The 15,591-nt window shown below is 44.5% G+C and overlaps 1 protein-coding gene across 1 annotated transcript in view; it reads left to right on the top strand.

Annotated features, from left to right (window-relative positions):
• Positions 1 to 272: 272 nt before the first annotated feature.
• LOC140722352 (NACHT, LRR and PYD domains-containing protein 3-like) overlaps positions 273 to 15,591 on the top strand; it is a 28,930-nt gene continuing 13,611 nt past the window's right edge. Inside the window, exons 1-5 of the mRNA XM_073037116.1 lie at positions 273 to 366; positions 874 to 1,287; positions 2,835 to 3,001; positions 13,657 to 13,828; positions 13,935 to 14,000. Coding sequence (XP_072893217.1) covers positions 273 to 366; positions 874 to 1,287; positions 2,835 to 3,001; positions 13,657 to 13,828; positions 13,935 to 14,000 — 913 coding nt within the window. The remainder of the gene's footprint in view (positions 367 to 873; positions 1,288 to 2,834; positions 3,002 to 13,656; positions 13,829 to 13,934; positions 14,001 to 15,591) is intronic.

Below are 15,591 nucleotides of genomic sequence, written 5' to 3'. Positions count from 1 at the left end.
GTGTGTGTGTGTGTGTGTGTGTGTGTGTGTGTGTGTGTGTGTGTGTGTGTGTGTGTGTGTGCTCCAGGGCAAGCTGCCCCAGCCCAACCATATAACACAAGAAACAACACCCTAGTCCAGTACCGTAGTGTTCATTCTTCACTTCACACTTTCCAGCTTCATCACCTCCATCCTATAGATTAGCAACTGCAACTACACACAAAGCTCTATAACCAAGACTTTGCCAATGACATGCATAGTTGTTACATGATGATCAGCTGGTGGGGGATAAGATGGCAACCAGGGGAGAGGACAGCATAGATCGCAAGGGAATGGTCAGCCTGCGACCCAGGGGACCGGGCGACGTGCGTCTCAAGGGAATGGTCAGTCTGTGACCAAGGGGACTGGAGAAAGCAACTCCAGTCCCCTTGTCCAATTTCCAGCCCCTCGTGTGACAAAGCAACTGGAGAATGTGTGATCCAGCAGACTGCACCATGTCTAATCCCGTTGCTGGTCTTTGCGTGACACAGACTACTGGACAGTTAGTGACCGAGGGAGATTTTAGCTTGTGGAAGATAATCACAGTGATATTTCCCAGTATCACTGGACACCGGTGCATTATGATCCCGTGGTCATCCGTGCGTTCAACTGCTGTGATTGGTATTACCGTGCTTATCGTGCTATTTTACTGGGAGTAAATGTGTCCAGTCACCGGCTTATCGGGATCGTCACCTGACAGGGTTTATGGGTCACATTAACCAGCACAGTTCCACTCCAAATCTGGTCAGCCAGAGTCTCGGCTCCATTGCAGTCTGAATCAGTTTTGCTCAGATCAAAATCATACTTGTATAACGTGCAATTCATTATTTATTTCATGTGGAAAATTGAAACTAGTACGGAACGTACTGAAGAGGATTTTACCAGGCAGATCGTCGAGGGAAGATGATCGGGACACGGGAAGCAAGGTACCAACGCAGGGTCAGATTGAGAGCGATGTCCCAATGGAATGCGGTCCGGCCGCAGAGAAGGAGGAGAAAAATCAGCCCAGAGACAGTGACGTCAGAGACACCGATCAGGACCCTGGAACCAGCACAAGGGAGGCGACTGTCTGTCAGCCCAGAGACAGTGACGTCAGAGACAACGATCAGGACCCTGGAACCTGCACAAGTGAGGCGACTGCCTGTCAGCCCAGAGACAGTGACGTCAGAGACACTGATCCGGAACCTGGAACCGGCACAAGTGAGGCGACTGCCTGTCAGCTCGGAAGCTCATTGAACACAGAACTGTCAAGTCCCCAAGAAGGAGCAGGTGAGTGAAATATGAGTGTGATGTGCTCACAGAATGCGGCAGGGTGGAGGGTAAAGGTGAGGCCTTGTTGGAGGGTTGGTCAGAGGAGAGGGAAAATGTGTGGGTGTGGTACATGTGGTGCACTGGGCAGCCGTTACCCCACTACAGGAAATGTACTACCTGCTCTGAGGATTTCCAGGATGTGAATTGGAGGAAATGCAGCTGTCCAGATGTGGAGAGTGTTTCCGGGATGTGTATCAGGGGAAATGTATTCGCCAGGATGGAGAGAGTATCTCTGGGAAGCGAATATTACCAACAATCCCAACGTTTATGCCCATCCAAATTTAAATAGGTGAATGGGTCGGATGGGGGATGGACTGGTTTATATTAAATGTGGTCCTTCTATTACGTAATGCCTAGAACATTGTTGGTTAGGCTTTAAGGCAAGTGTTAGATTCAAGTCAAGTCAAGTCACTATTTTATTGCCATTTCGACCATAACTGCTGATACAGTACATAGTAAAAATGAGTCGTTTTTCAAGACCATGGTGTTACATGACACATTACAAAAACTAGACTGAACTACGTAAAAAACAACAGAGGAAAATAAAAAAAAACACACAACAACTACACTAAACTACACACCTATCTAGGACTGCATAAAGTGCACAAAACAGTGCAGACATTACAATAAATAATATACGTGACAATAGGGCAGTAAGGTGTCAGGCCAGGCACTGGGTATTGCGGAGTCTGATCGCTTGGGGGAAGAAACTGTTACATAGTCTGGCCGTGAGAGCCCGAATGCTTCGGTGCATTTTCCCAGATGGCAGGAGGGAGAAGAGATGGTATGAGGGGTGCATGGATCCTTTATAATGCTGCTGGCCTTACGGATGCAGCGTGTGGTGTAAATGTCCGTGATGGCGGGAAGAGAGACCCCGATGATCTTCTCAGCTGACCTCACTATACGCTGCAGGGTCTTGCGATCTGAGATGGTGCAATTTCCGAACCAGGCAGTGGTGCAGCTGCTCAGGATGCTCTCAATACAACCACCTTAGAATGTGATGAGGATGGGGGGTGGGAGATGGACTTTCCTCAGCCTTCGCAGAAAGTAGATACGCTGCTGGGCTTTCTTTGCTATGGAGCTGGTGTTGAGGGACCAGGTGAGATTCTCCGCTAGATGAATACCAAGAAATTTGTTTTGTTCACATTCAGAGACAGGCTGCTGGCTCTGCACCAGTCCGTTAGCCGCTGCACCTCCTCTCTGTAAGCTGACTCGTCGTTCTTGCTGATGAGACCCACCACGGTCGTGTCATCGGCGAACTTGATGATATGGTTCGAGCTGTGTGTTGCAGCACAGTCGTGGGTCAGCAGAGTGAACAGCAGTGGTCTGTGCACACAGCCGTAGGGGGACTCCGTGCTCAGTGTGATGGTGTTGGAGATGGAAAATTAATCCAGTTTTGTATCTGGAGACAGGTTCAAGACACGTTTTTTTGTTGAGTTGGGTGAGAGCGGTGGAGACGAGGGATATCTGAGTTCAAGCCTACATTTTCCTTTTTATATTCACAGAGCCAGAGTTTACAATCTCCGACCTCCTGGCACAGGGGGAGGAATATCGACTGTACCAACTGACAAAGTTCTACAGGGACAGACTCAAACAAGCAATTGAAGAAAAGGTTGAGAGACTGGGTTTGATGTTGACAGAGGAGGGACATTTCAGTAGAGAAGAAAATGAGGTGAGTGCAGTTCGTGTATTGTCACTGATCTGCTGGTATCAGAGGGAATAGTGATCAACATTAATCTCCTGCACGTTTTAGGAGATCGACTTGGGAATGGAGACTTTGATCTTTGACTTGTCTCTCGCAGATCTGGTTTCAGTTGTTAAGGTGGGGAGCACTGGGAACTGCAGGTTTAGCATCACCTTTTCTTGTATCACCTGCTGTATTTATCAGTGTGAAGTAAGAGCAGTGGCTGCATATCTGGACTTCCAAAAGGCATTCGGTCTGAAACTAATTTCAAATCTTGGCTGAACCGTCGGGTAGCTTCACCTCATCTCATTAATCCAGGATGAGTATTAAACTGTCAATTGGGCAAACCGGCTTCACTGCGGTACCTGAGGGAGGAAAACCAGCTAACCACAGCTTGTCTTGGTTCCGTGAGTTCCCAAACAATGTGTGGCTGACTTGCCATAGTCACAGCAAAGTACAGTGCAGAAACAGGCCTTTTGGCCCATCTATTCCATGCCAGACTACAGAATCTACTTATTCCCATTGACCTGCACCGGGCCATGGCGCTCTATACACTCATTACGCAAGCATCTATTCAGAATTCTCTTAACCACTTGCACTACTTGCCCTGCTAGCTAGTTTCGCACTCTCACCACCCTCTGAGTAAACCGGTTTCACTTTTGTACGCTTTGAACTTTTCACCTTTCACCCTTAGTGATAACCTCTTGTTGAAGTACCTCTTTACCTCAGTACAAAATGCCTGCTTCCATTTATCCTACCTATATCCCAATGTAATTGTGTACACTTCTATCAAATCTCCGCTCAGTCTTTCATGCTCCAATGAATAAAGTCCTAATCAGTTAACTCTTTTCTTATAACTTAGGTCTTCCAGTCCAGGTAACATCGTTGTAATGTTTTTTCTGTACTCTTTCAAACTTATTTCCATCTGTCCTGCAGATAGGTGTGCAGAACTGCACATAATATTCAAATTAGGCCTCTCCAACGTCTAATACAACATCATATCGTACACGATATTTTCATTTACCAAGGTTAATGCGCTAAGAAACTTTCTTTCACAGCCTAGCAAAATTTACTGCCACTTTTACTGGCTTATGGACCTGTATTCCCAGATCACTTTGTTCTACCGGTCTCTCAGTAAGATCTACCCTGATTGGTCCATCCAAAGTGCTACATCTTGCAGCTGTCTGCATTAAATTGCATCGGCCCCTTTTAAGCACATTCTCCAGTTGGTCCAGACCTCACTGCAAGCTCGTGTAGTCTTCCTCTTTGTCCACTGCACCTTCCAAATGTTGGAGTCAACAGCAAATTTGCTGATGCTGTTAACCGTAATTTCATCCAGATCATTGATATAGATGACAAACAACAACAAGCACAGCACCGATCCCCGTGACACTGCACGAGCTATAGGCGCCAAACAGAAATAGTGACACTCCGAATTCTTTCCAAAAAGTTAGTGTCTAATCCAGTTTACTACTTTATCTTGAATGCTAAGCAACTGAATCTTCTAGACTGACCTCCTATACGGGACCTTGTCAAATACCGTGCTGAAGTCAATGTAGACAATATCCACAACCTTGCCTTCATCAACTTTCCTGGTAACTTCCTCGAAAATCTCTGAGATTGATTAGATGTGAAAGATCACGCACAAAGCTGATACCTTATGACCACAAACATCAATAGTTTGATCTAAAAGGGCAGAAGAAAGCACAAAACATAAAATAAATCTGGTGACTAGCTGATATCTCATGATCCCAAAAATTCAACAAGTTGTCCTGAAAGGGAAGAAGATCAATAGGATTTCCTGAAAGGGAAGGGGCAAACAAAAAAAAAACTGCTAACTTGGTGAATATCTAACTAATGAGAGACAGGGTCACACCATTTCAAGTCACTCTCCTTGGAGCTCACAAACAGTGATTGTCTTGTCCTGGATCTGACCTATTCAGCCATGAGTGGTATTAGAAAATCAAGTGTATTACACCCGTGAGTAACTCTGTTCTCGTTGGGATTCATTGGCGCTGTCTGTAATGAATCACACAGGCATTATCCAAAGGCAAGAGGTAATCTGTAAATACGATGCTCATCTATAAATTCATCATCTGGAGACGTCTGCTTTACTGGTTAAATTTCTTTCACAACTGTAACTCCTCAGACCTGGTAGCAGTGAAACTGAGGGATTATTTCACAGTGCAGTGGACCATCAGGGAATTATGCTGATTTATTCCATAATTGTTGTCCATTATTCGTGTTATGGAAAAGCTTTCCAATTCCCTACTGGTAACTGTTCTAGGAGATCAATCATTCAGATCCAGGACATAGAACATAGAACATAGAACAGTACAGCACAGTACAGACCCTTCGGCCCACAATGTTGTGCTTACCCTTAAACCCTGCCTCTCTTATTTCTCAGAGCAATGTCCTAAGCCCATCCATATTCAGTTACCTTAATTCCATCATAGGTGTATGTTGCTTGAAGACTATTCACTGTTTAGATAGATAGATAGATAGATAGATACTTTATTCATCCCCATGGGGAAATTCAACTTTTTTTTCCAATGTCCCATACACTTGTTGTAGCAAAACTAATTACATACAATACTTAACTCAGTAAAAAATATGATATGCATCTAAATCACTATCTCAAAAAGCATTAATAATAGCTTTTAAAAAGTTCTTAAGTCCTGGCGGTAGAATTGTAAAGCCTAATGGCATTGGGGAGTATTGACCTCTTCATCCTGTCTGAGGAGCATTGCATCGATGGTAACCTGTCGCTGAAACTGCTTCTCTGTCTCTGGATGGTGCTATGTAGAGGATGTTCAGAGTTATCCATAATTGACCGTAGCCTACTCAGCGCCCTTCGCTCAGCTACCGATGTTAAACCCTCCAGTACTTTGCCCACGACAGAGCCCGCCTTCCTTACCAGCGAGGCGAGGCTTTGAGATGAAGTGCGGCGGCGGCCATTTTCAAATTGTTTCTCAGATCGGAGTTCTGAGAGGCGGGACTGCGCAGGCGCGTGAAGGAGGCCTGGGAAGGAGGGAAGATATAAAAAGAACGCAGCCTTAAGCAGCGGGCAGCTTCGTTTGCGGGCAGCGAAGTGAGCCGGGAGCAGAGTGTAGGGCTTGGGCTCAGAGGGCTTAGGCGGAAGAGGGCACAGTAGGCTTATCTTTTAGTACTCCTTGTTATTTTCAGTTATTCGGGAAGTATGAGTGTGGGGGCAGCTTGTTTGTTCTCGGTGTCGGATGTGGGAGATCCTGGAGTCTCCGAGCCTCCCGGACGTCCACATCTGCGCCAGGTGCGCAGACCTGCGGCTCCTGTGGGACCGAGTTAGGGAACTGGAGATGCAGCTCGATGACCTTCGCCTGGTCAGGGAGAGTGAGGAGGTGATAGAGAGGAGTTACAGGCAGGTGGTCACTCCGGGGCCGGGTCACGGTCAGGAAGGGGAAGAGGCAGGTACTAGAGAGTACCCCAGTGGCTGTACCCCTTGACAATAAGTACTCATGTTTGAGTACTGTTGGGGGGGACAGCCTACCTGGAGGAAGTGACAGTGGCTGGGCCTCCGGCACAGAGGACGGCCCTGTAGCTCAGAAGGGTAGGGATAGAAGAAAGAGGATCATAGTAATAGGGGACTCGATAGTCAGGGGTTCAGACAGGCGGTTCTGTGGAGGTGGTCGGGAGTCCCGGATGGTGGTTTGCCTCCCTGGTGCCAGGGTCCGGGACGTTTCTGATCGCGTCCAAGATATCCTGAAGTGGGAGGGTGAGGAGCCAGAGGTCGTGGTACATGTAGGTACCAATGTCATAGGTAGGAAAAGGGAAGAGGTCCTGAAACGAGAGTATAGGGAGTTAGGAAGGCAGTTAAGAAGAAGGACCGCAAAGGTAGTAATCTCGGGATTACTGCCTGTGCCACGCGACAGTGAGTACAGGAATGGAATTAGGTGGAGGATGAATGCGTGGCTGAGGGATTGGAGCAGGGGGCAGGGATTCAAGTTTCTGGATCATTGGGACCTCCTCTGGGGCAGGCGCGACCTGTTCAAGAAGGACGGGTTACACTTGAATCCTGGGGGGACCAATATCCTAGCGGGGAGGTTTGCTAGGGCTACAGGGCTGACTTTAAACTAGTAAGATGGGGGGGGGAATCAATTTGAGGAAACTATGGGAGAGGAGGTTAGTTCACCAGTAGAGCAAGCAAGTAGACATTGTGTGAGGGAGGAAAGGCAGGTGATGGAGAAGGGATGCGCTCAGCCCGAAGATGTAGGGGAGAAGAAAGAAAAAGATAATAAATTTGAATGCATTGTTAGGGATGAAAAGAGAGGAGGAGGTGGAGAGTATCTTAAATGTATCTATTTTAATGCTAGGAGCATTGTAAGAAAGGTGGATGAGCTTAAAGTGTGGATTGATACCTGGAATTATGATGTTGTAGCTATTAGTGAAACATGGTTGCAGGAAGGGTGTGATTGGCAACTAAATATTCCTGGATTTAGTTGCTTCAGGTGTGATAGAGTAGGAGGGGCCAGAGGAGGAGGTGTTGCATTGCTTGTCCGAGAAAATCTTATGGCGGTGCTTTGGAAGAATAGATTAGAGAGCTCCTCTAGGGAGGCTATTTGGGTGGAATTGAGGAATGGGAAAGATGTAGTAACACTGATAGGAGTGTATTGTAGGCCACCTAATGGGGAGCATGAGTTGGAAGAGCAAATGTGTAAGGAGATAGCAGATATTTGTAGTAAACACAAAGTGGTGATTGTGAGAGATTTTAATTTTCCACACATAGATTGGGAAGCTCATTCTGTAAAAGGGCTGGATGGTTTAGAATTTGTGAAATGTGTGCAGGATAGTTTTTTGCAACAATACATAGAAGTACCGACTAGAGATGGGGCAGTGTTGGATCTCCTGTTAGGGAATGCGATAGGTCAGCTGACAGATGTATGTGTTGGGGAGCACTTCGGGTACAGTGATCACAATAGCATTAGCTTCAATATAATTATTGAGAAGGACAGGACTGGACCTAGAGTTGAGATTTTTGATTGGAGAAAGGCTGACTTTGAGGAGATGCGAAAGGATTTAGAAGGAGTGGATTGGGACAATTTGTTTTATGGGAAGGATGTAATAGAGAAATGGAGGTCATTTAAGGGTGAAATTATGAGGGTACAGAATCTTTATTTTCCTGTTAAGTTGAAAGGAAAGGTTAAAGGTTTGAAAGCGACATGGTTTTCAAGGGATATTAGAAACTTGGTTCGGAAAAAGAGGGATGTCTACAATAGATATAGGCAGCATGGAGTAAAGGAATTGCTCGAGGAATATAAAGAATGTAAAAGGAATCTTAAGAAAGAGATTAGAAAAGCTAAAAGAAGATACGAGTTTGGTTTGGCAAATAAGGTGGAAGTAAATCCGAAAGGTTTCTACAGTTATATTAAAAGCAAGAGGATAGTGAGGGATAAAATTGGTCCCTTAGAGAATCAGGGTGGTCAGCTATGTGTGGAGCCGAGGGAGATGGGAGAGATTTTGAACGATTTCTTCTCTTCGGTATTCACTAAGGAGAAGGATATTGAATTGTGTAAGGTGTGGGAAACAAGTAAGAAAGTTATGGAACCTATGACAATTAAAGAGGTGGAAGTACTGGCGCTTTCAAGAAATGTAAAAGTGGATAAATCTCCGGATCCTGAAAGGATATTCCCCAGGACCTTGAGGGAAGTTTGTGTAGAGATAGTAGGAGCTCTGACGGAGATCTTTCAGATGTCATTAGAAACGGGGATTGTGCTGGAGGATTGGCGTATTGCTCATGTGGTTCCATTGTTTAAATGGGTTCTAGAAGTAAGCCTAGCAATTATAGACCTGTCAGTTTGACATCAGTGGTGGGTAAATTAATGGAAAGTATTCTTAGAGATAGTATTTATAATTATCTTGATAGACAAGATCTGATTAGGAGTAGCCAGCATGGATTTGTGCGTGGAAGGTCATGTTTGACAAACCTTATTGAATTTTTTGAAAAAGTTACGAGGAATGTTGACGAGGGTAAGGCAGTGGATGTAGTCTATATGGGCTTCAGCAAGGCCTTTGACAAAGTTCCACTTGGAAGGTTAGTTAAGAAGGTTCAGTCGTTAGGTATTAATGCTGGAGTAATAAAATGGATTCAACAGTGGCTAGATGGGAGATGCCAGAGAGTAGTGGTGGATGATTGTTTATAGGGATGGAGGCCGGTGACTAGCGGGGTGCCTCAGGGATCTGTTTTGGGCCCAGTGTTGTTTGTAATATACATAAATGATCTGGATGATGGGGTGGTAAATTGGATTAGTAAGTATGCTGATGATACTAAGGTAGGAGGTGTTGTGGATAATGAGGTGGGTTTTCAAAGCTTGCAGGGAGATTTATGCCGGTTAGAAGAATGGGCTGAACGTTGGCAGATGGAGTTTAATGCTGAGAAGTGTGAGGTTCTACATTTTGGCAGGAATAATCCAAATAGAACATACAGGGTAAATGGTAGGGCATTGAGGAATGCAGTGGAACAGAGAGATCCAGGAATAACAGTGCATAGTTCCCTGAAGGTAGAGTCTCATGTAGATAGGGTGGTGAAGAAGGCTTTTGGAATGCTGGCCTTTATAAATCAGAGCATTGAGTACAGAAGTTAGGATGTAATGTTAAAATTGTACAAGGCATTGGTAAGGCCAAATTTGGAATATTGTGTACAGTTCTGGTCACCGAATTATAGGAAAGATATCAATAAATTAGAGAGAATGCAGAGACGATTTACTAGGATGTTACCTGGGTTTCAGCACTTAAGTTACAGAGAAAGGTTGAACAAGTTAGGTCTCTACTCATTGGAGCGTAGAAGGTTGAGGGGGGATTTGATCGAGGTATTTATAATTTTGAGAGGGATAGATAGAGTTGACGTGAATAGGCTGTTTCCATTGAGAGTAGGGGAGATTCAAATGAGAGGACATGATTTGAGAGTTAGGGGGCAAAAGTTTAAGGGAAACACGAGGGGGTATTTCTTTACACAGAGAGTGATAGCTGTGTGGAATGAGCTTCCTGTAGAAGTAGCAGAGGCCAGTTCAGTTGTGTCATTTAAGGTAAAATTGGATAGGTATATGGACAGGAAAGGAGTGGAGGGTTATGGGCTGAGTGCGGGTAGGTGGGACTAGGTGAGATTAAGAGTTTGGCACGGACTAGGAGGGCCGGAATGGCCTGTTTCCGTGCTGTGATTGTCATATGGTTATATGGTTATTTTAATGCTAGGAGCACTGTAAGAAAGGTGGATGAGCTGAAAGCGTGGATTGATACCTGGAATTATGATGTTGTAGCTATTAGTGAAACATGGTTGCAGGAAGGGTGTGATTGGCAACTAAATATTCCTGGATTTAGTTGCTTCAGGTGTGATAGAGTAGGAGGGGCCAGAGGAGGAGGTGCTGCATTGCTTGACCGAGAAAATCTTATGGCGGTGCTTTGGAAGGATATTCTCCCATTCTCCTGCCTTCGCCCAGTGAACTTTGCTGACCAGACTAGTCAAGAAGGTACCAACCTCTGTTTTAAATATACCCAATGACCTGGTCTCCGCAGCTGTCACTGCCAATGAATTCTATAGATTCACTACTCCTTGGCAGAATAATCTGCTCATCTCTGCTCTAAATGGACGTCCCTCTAATCTGAGGCTGTTCCGTCTGGTTCTAGACTCCCCCACTTAGAAACATCATCTCCACGTCCTCTCAATGCCTTTCGATATTCCACAGGTTACAATTAGATTCCCCCTCATCCTTCCACACTCCAGCCAGTACAGGTGCATCCAGGAACCATTCCCATCAAAATCTGGTTTAATATCACTGGTTCTGTTCGTTTAGATTCCTCTGTGGATTTTTCACAAAGCCATCACATATTTTCTCTGATCAGGGGATCACAATATGCGAGTGCGAACTGGCCAGTGCTTGTTCTTATATTCTGATCCTCTCGAAATGAATGCTAGCATTGTATTTGCCTTTCCTAACACCGACTCAAACTGCGAGGAATCCTGCACCAGGTCTCCAGAGACTCTTTACAACTCCGATTTCTGAATTTTCTCCCAGATTCAAAAATAGTCTACGTCTTCATTATTTATGCTAAAGTATATGGCCATGTACCTCACTATACTACATTCCAATTGCCACTGATGTGTCCATTGTTTCATCGGTCTATGTGGGACACCTGGTCAAAGGTCCTCGAGAAGTCCAAGTAAACAACTTGCACTGACTCTCCGTTGTCGACCCAGCATGCTGTTCTCTCAAAAAATTCCAACAGTTCTGTCAGGCAAGATTCCCTTCCATGGATGTTGGCCTTTTCCTTATCATGTGCGTCCAAATACCCCGAAACCTTATCCTCAATTATCGACTGCTGACATCTTCCCAAACGCTGATCAGACTAACTGGCCTATAGTTTAAAATGATCAGTCCTCCGGAACCATTCCAAAATCTAGTGATTCTTGAGCGATCATTACTAATGTCTCCACAATCTCTTCAGCCTCCTCTTTCAGAAGCAATCAGGTGAGTTGATCTGGACTCATCTATCTTCAGAACTTTCAGCTTACCAAGCGCCTTCTCCGCAATAATTGCAAATACACTCACTTCTGCCACCTGACATTCTCAAATATCTGGCACGTTCTAGTGTTTTTACAGTGAGGACTGACGCAAAATGCCGACCAATATCTTCCGGCATTTCCTTGTCCCCTGACAGTACCTCTCCACTGTCATTTTCAAGCAGCCCAATATCCACTCTCCTCTCTTTCAATCTTCATATATCAGACGGACGTTTTGGTAAGCTATTTTACATTATTCTCTAGCCTATCTTCATATTTCATATTTTCTCTATTTACGGCTTTTTAATTGCCTTCTGTTGGTTTGTAGAAACATCCCAGTCCTCCAGCTTTCTACTATATTTTGTAATTTTCAGTCCCCTCTCCTTTGCTTTTGTGCTGCTTTCACTACCTCGTCAGCCACGGTTGATCATCCTCCCTTTAGAATAATTCTTCATCATTGTGATTGTTTGTCCTCCGAGAAACTTCAGCCATTCCTGCTCTGCCATTGTCCCTGTTAATGTCATTTTCGAATTTATTAGATAGATAGATAGATAGATAGATAGATAGATAGATAGATAGATAGATAGATAGATAGATAGATAGATACATAGATAGATAGATACTTTATTCATCCCCATGGGGAAATTCAACATTTTTCCAATGTCCCATACACTTATTGTAGCAAAACTAATTACATACAATACTTAACTCAATATAAATATGCATCTAAAATCACCCTCTCAAAAAGCATTAATAAATAGCTTTTAAAAAGTACTTAAATAGTTTACTAAGAAATACATTGAATGGTAACTTAAGCTCAGTCCTGACCCCGGCACTTTAACATATCCTACCCCTGGCGTTTGAATTGTAAAGCCGAATGGCATTGGGGAGTATTGACCTCTTCATCCTGTCTGAGGAGCATTGCATCGATAGCAACCTGTCGCTGAAACTGCTTCTCTGTCTCTGGATGGTGCTATGTAGAGGATGTTCAGGGTTTTCCATAATTGACCGTAGCCTACTCAGCGCCCTTCGCTCTGCTACCGATGTTATACTCTCCAGTTCTGTGCCCACGACAGAGCCCGCCTTCCTTACCAGCTTATTAAGACGTGAGGCGTCCCTCTTGTTAATGCTGCCTCCCCAACACGCCACCACAAAGAAGAGGGCGCTCTCCTCTCTCATGCCGCGGTAATTCCTTTATTCTACTGTAGCAGTGATACCTCTAACTTTACTTTCTCCCTTTCAACCTGCTGGCTGAGTTCTGCTATTTTATGATCACTGCCTCTTAAGGGTTTATTTAGCTGAAGCTCCCTAATCAAATCTGGTTCAATACACAACACAAAATCCAGATCCGCCTTTCCTATAGTGGGCTCAACCATAGGCTTCTCTCAAAAGCCATCTCATTGGCATTCTATAAATTCCCTCACTTGGGATTCAGCACCGACCTGATTTTCCAAAGCTACCTGGATATTGAAACTCCCCGTGACAATTTTAGCATTGACCTTTTTCCATGCCTCTTCTCTCCCCCGGTGTAATTTGTAGCCCACATCCTGCCTACTGTTAACACGCCTGTATATAATTTCCATCAGGGTCATTTTACCTACGCAGTTTCTTAACATCCACATTGTCTAATCCGACATCACCTCTTTCTCAGGACTTTTCATTTTTAATGACAGCAGTTTCGACCCAACACTTTCACCTACCTGCGTATCCTTTCCATTCAATATTTATCCTTGGATGTAAGCACCCAACTATAAACTTTTGTCAGCCACGATTCAGTGATGCCCGCCATCCATTTGTTTTTGCTCTCTCTCCCCTCTCTTCCGTTCTTGTTGTCACATCTTGTTGATGCAATGCTGCACATTGACAGATCAAGGAAATTAATCACATTGCATCTACTGCAGGGTGTCAGGAAATCCTTATTCTTACACACTATTGATTTAGAATTTCCTTCAGTTACTGTTTCTCTGTTAATGACTGAACCCTGAGAGGATGAAGCAACAGCCCAGTGACTGCATCTGTTCTGAATCTACCGGGGCCATTTACAGACACTTTCTTGCACATTCTCCATGTCTGTCTGTCTGCTCCACAATAAGTCCATTGTTTCCTTTTGCAGAAAGTCACTGAACTGACAGAGAAGGGAAACCGGACAGAGAGTTCCAGACTCTTCCTCAGTTTGGTGAATGGCAAAGGCTCCCGGGCCCGGAGGGCGATGTGGGAATCCTTTCTGATGTGGAGGACTGAGTTACCGAAGTTGGACAGAATACTGAGGGAAATACAGGAACTCGGTATGTTAAAACCACGCTCTGACCCCAAAGGCACATTGAGATAAACATTTTAGTTATTTTAATTATTTTAGCTCTGTTTCCATGGATTTTTTAAATATTTAAACAGGTCCTGATCCACAGGAATACATGAACATTGGCCAAGGTTTATCGGAATTACCCACTCAGCTGATCGGTGAGTGATCAAATGCACAGTTCAAACCACATCTCAAGTGTTAGTCTGTGACTTGCCAAAACCTGGGAATCAAAATTCGCCATTAATCATTCGCTGATCTCTGGATTCAAGTAACAATTCAACGAATCTCTCTTTGCAGCCTGAATATTCTACAATATATTTTTCTATTAATCCAGCTGTTGGTTCTGCTGAAGCCTTCACTCCAGGTCCTAACGCTCTGGGAATCCCAACAAACCCCAGGCAGGCTCCTGATACACTGTATGACCCAGTCCAGGTGACTTTTCTATCTTCAGACCTTTCATCTTCCAAGCCCCTTTTCCTTTGAAATGGCACTGCACGCAATTCTGTTTGCTGATGTTCTTTACCTTTTGGAATTCTGCTAGTGACTTGCACAGAGTTTGTCTGGCATTTCCTTTTCATCCGTTACTGCAACTACAACAGCAGTTTCTAGTGGTCCGATATTGACCCTCTCCCTTTTTTCACTCTTTATATATCCGGGAAAGAAAAAAAATATACTTTGGTATCCTTTCTTATATTATTGACCATTTCCTTGCATTTCCTGCACATTCATGTATAACTAGGAGCATCTATAACATAGTTGCCTCCGACATGACCCTAGACACTAGACTCTAGACACTAGAATACTACAGCACAGTACAGGCTCTTCCGCCCTGGATGTTGTGTCGAGCCATGTATTCCTTTAAAAAGAGTACTAAACCCACACTACCCCGTGACCCTCTATTTTTCTTTCATCCATGTGCCTGTCCAAGAGGTTCTTAAATACCTTTAATGTTTTAGCCTCCACCACCATCCCTGGCAAGTTGTTCCAGGCACCCACAACCCTTTGTAAATAAACTTACCCCTGATGTCTCCCCTAAACTTCCCTCCCTTAACTTTGTACATATGCCCTCTATTGTTTGCTATTGGTGCTCTGGGAAACAGGTTCTAGCAATCCACCCTATCTATGCCTCTCATAATTTTTTAGACCTCTATCAAGTGCCCTCTCATCCTTCTACGCTCCAAAGAGAAAAGTCCCAGCTCTGCTAACCTTGCTTCACATGACTTGTTCTCCAAACCAGGCAACATCCTGGTAAATCTCCTCTGCACCCTCTCCATAGCTTCCACATCCTTCCTATAATGAGGTGACCGGAATTGAACACAATACTCTAAGTGCGGTCTCACCAGAGATTTGTAGATTTGCAACTTGGCCTCTCTACACTTGAACTCAGTCCCCCTATTAATGAAGCCTAGCATCCCATAGCCCTTCTTAACTATCCTATCAACCCATGCAGCGACCTTAAGGGATGTATGGATTTGAACCCCAAGGTCCCTCTGTTCATCCACACTCTTAAGAAACCAACGATTAAACTTGTACTCAGCATTCTGGTTTGTCCTTCCAAAATGCATCACCTCACACTTATCCGGATTGAACCCCATCTGCCACTTTTCTGCCCAAATCTGCACCCTGTCTATATCCTCTTGTAACCTTCGACAACCTACAGCTCCATCCACAACTCCTCCAATCTTCATGTCATCCACAAATTTACTCACCCATTCTTCCACCTCTACATCCAGGTCATTTATAAAAATC

The sequence above is a fragment of the Hemitrygon akajei genome, unplaced genomic scaffold, assembly GCF_048418815.1.
Source record: "Hemitrygon akajei unplaced genomic scaffold, sHemAka1.3 Scf000075, whole genome shotgun sequence".
In the NCBI taxonomy this organism is placed as follows: Eukaryota; Metazoa; Chordata; class Chondrichthyes; order Myliobatiformes; family Dasyatidae; genus Hemitrygon; species Hemitrygon akajei.
This window is presented reverse-complemented; position numbering and strand designations above follow the sequence as displayed.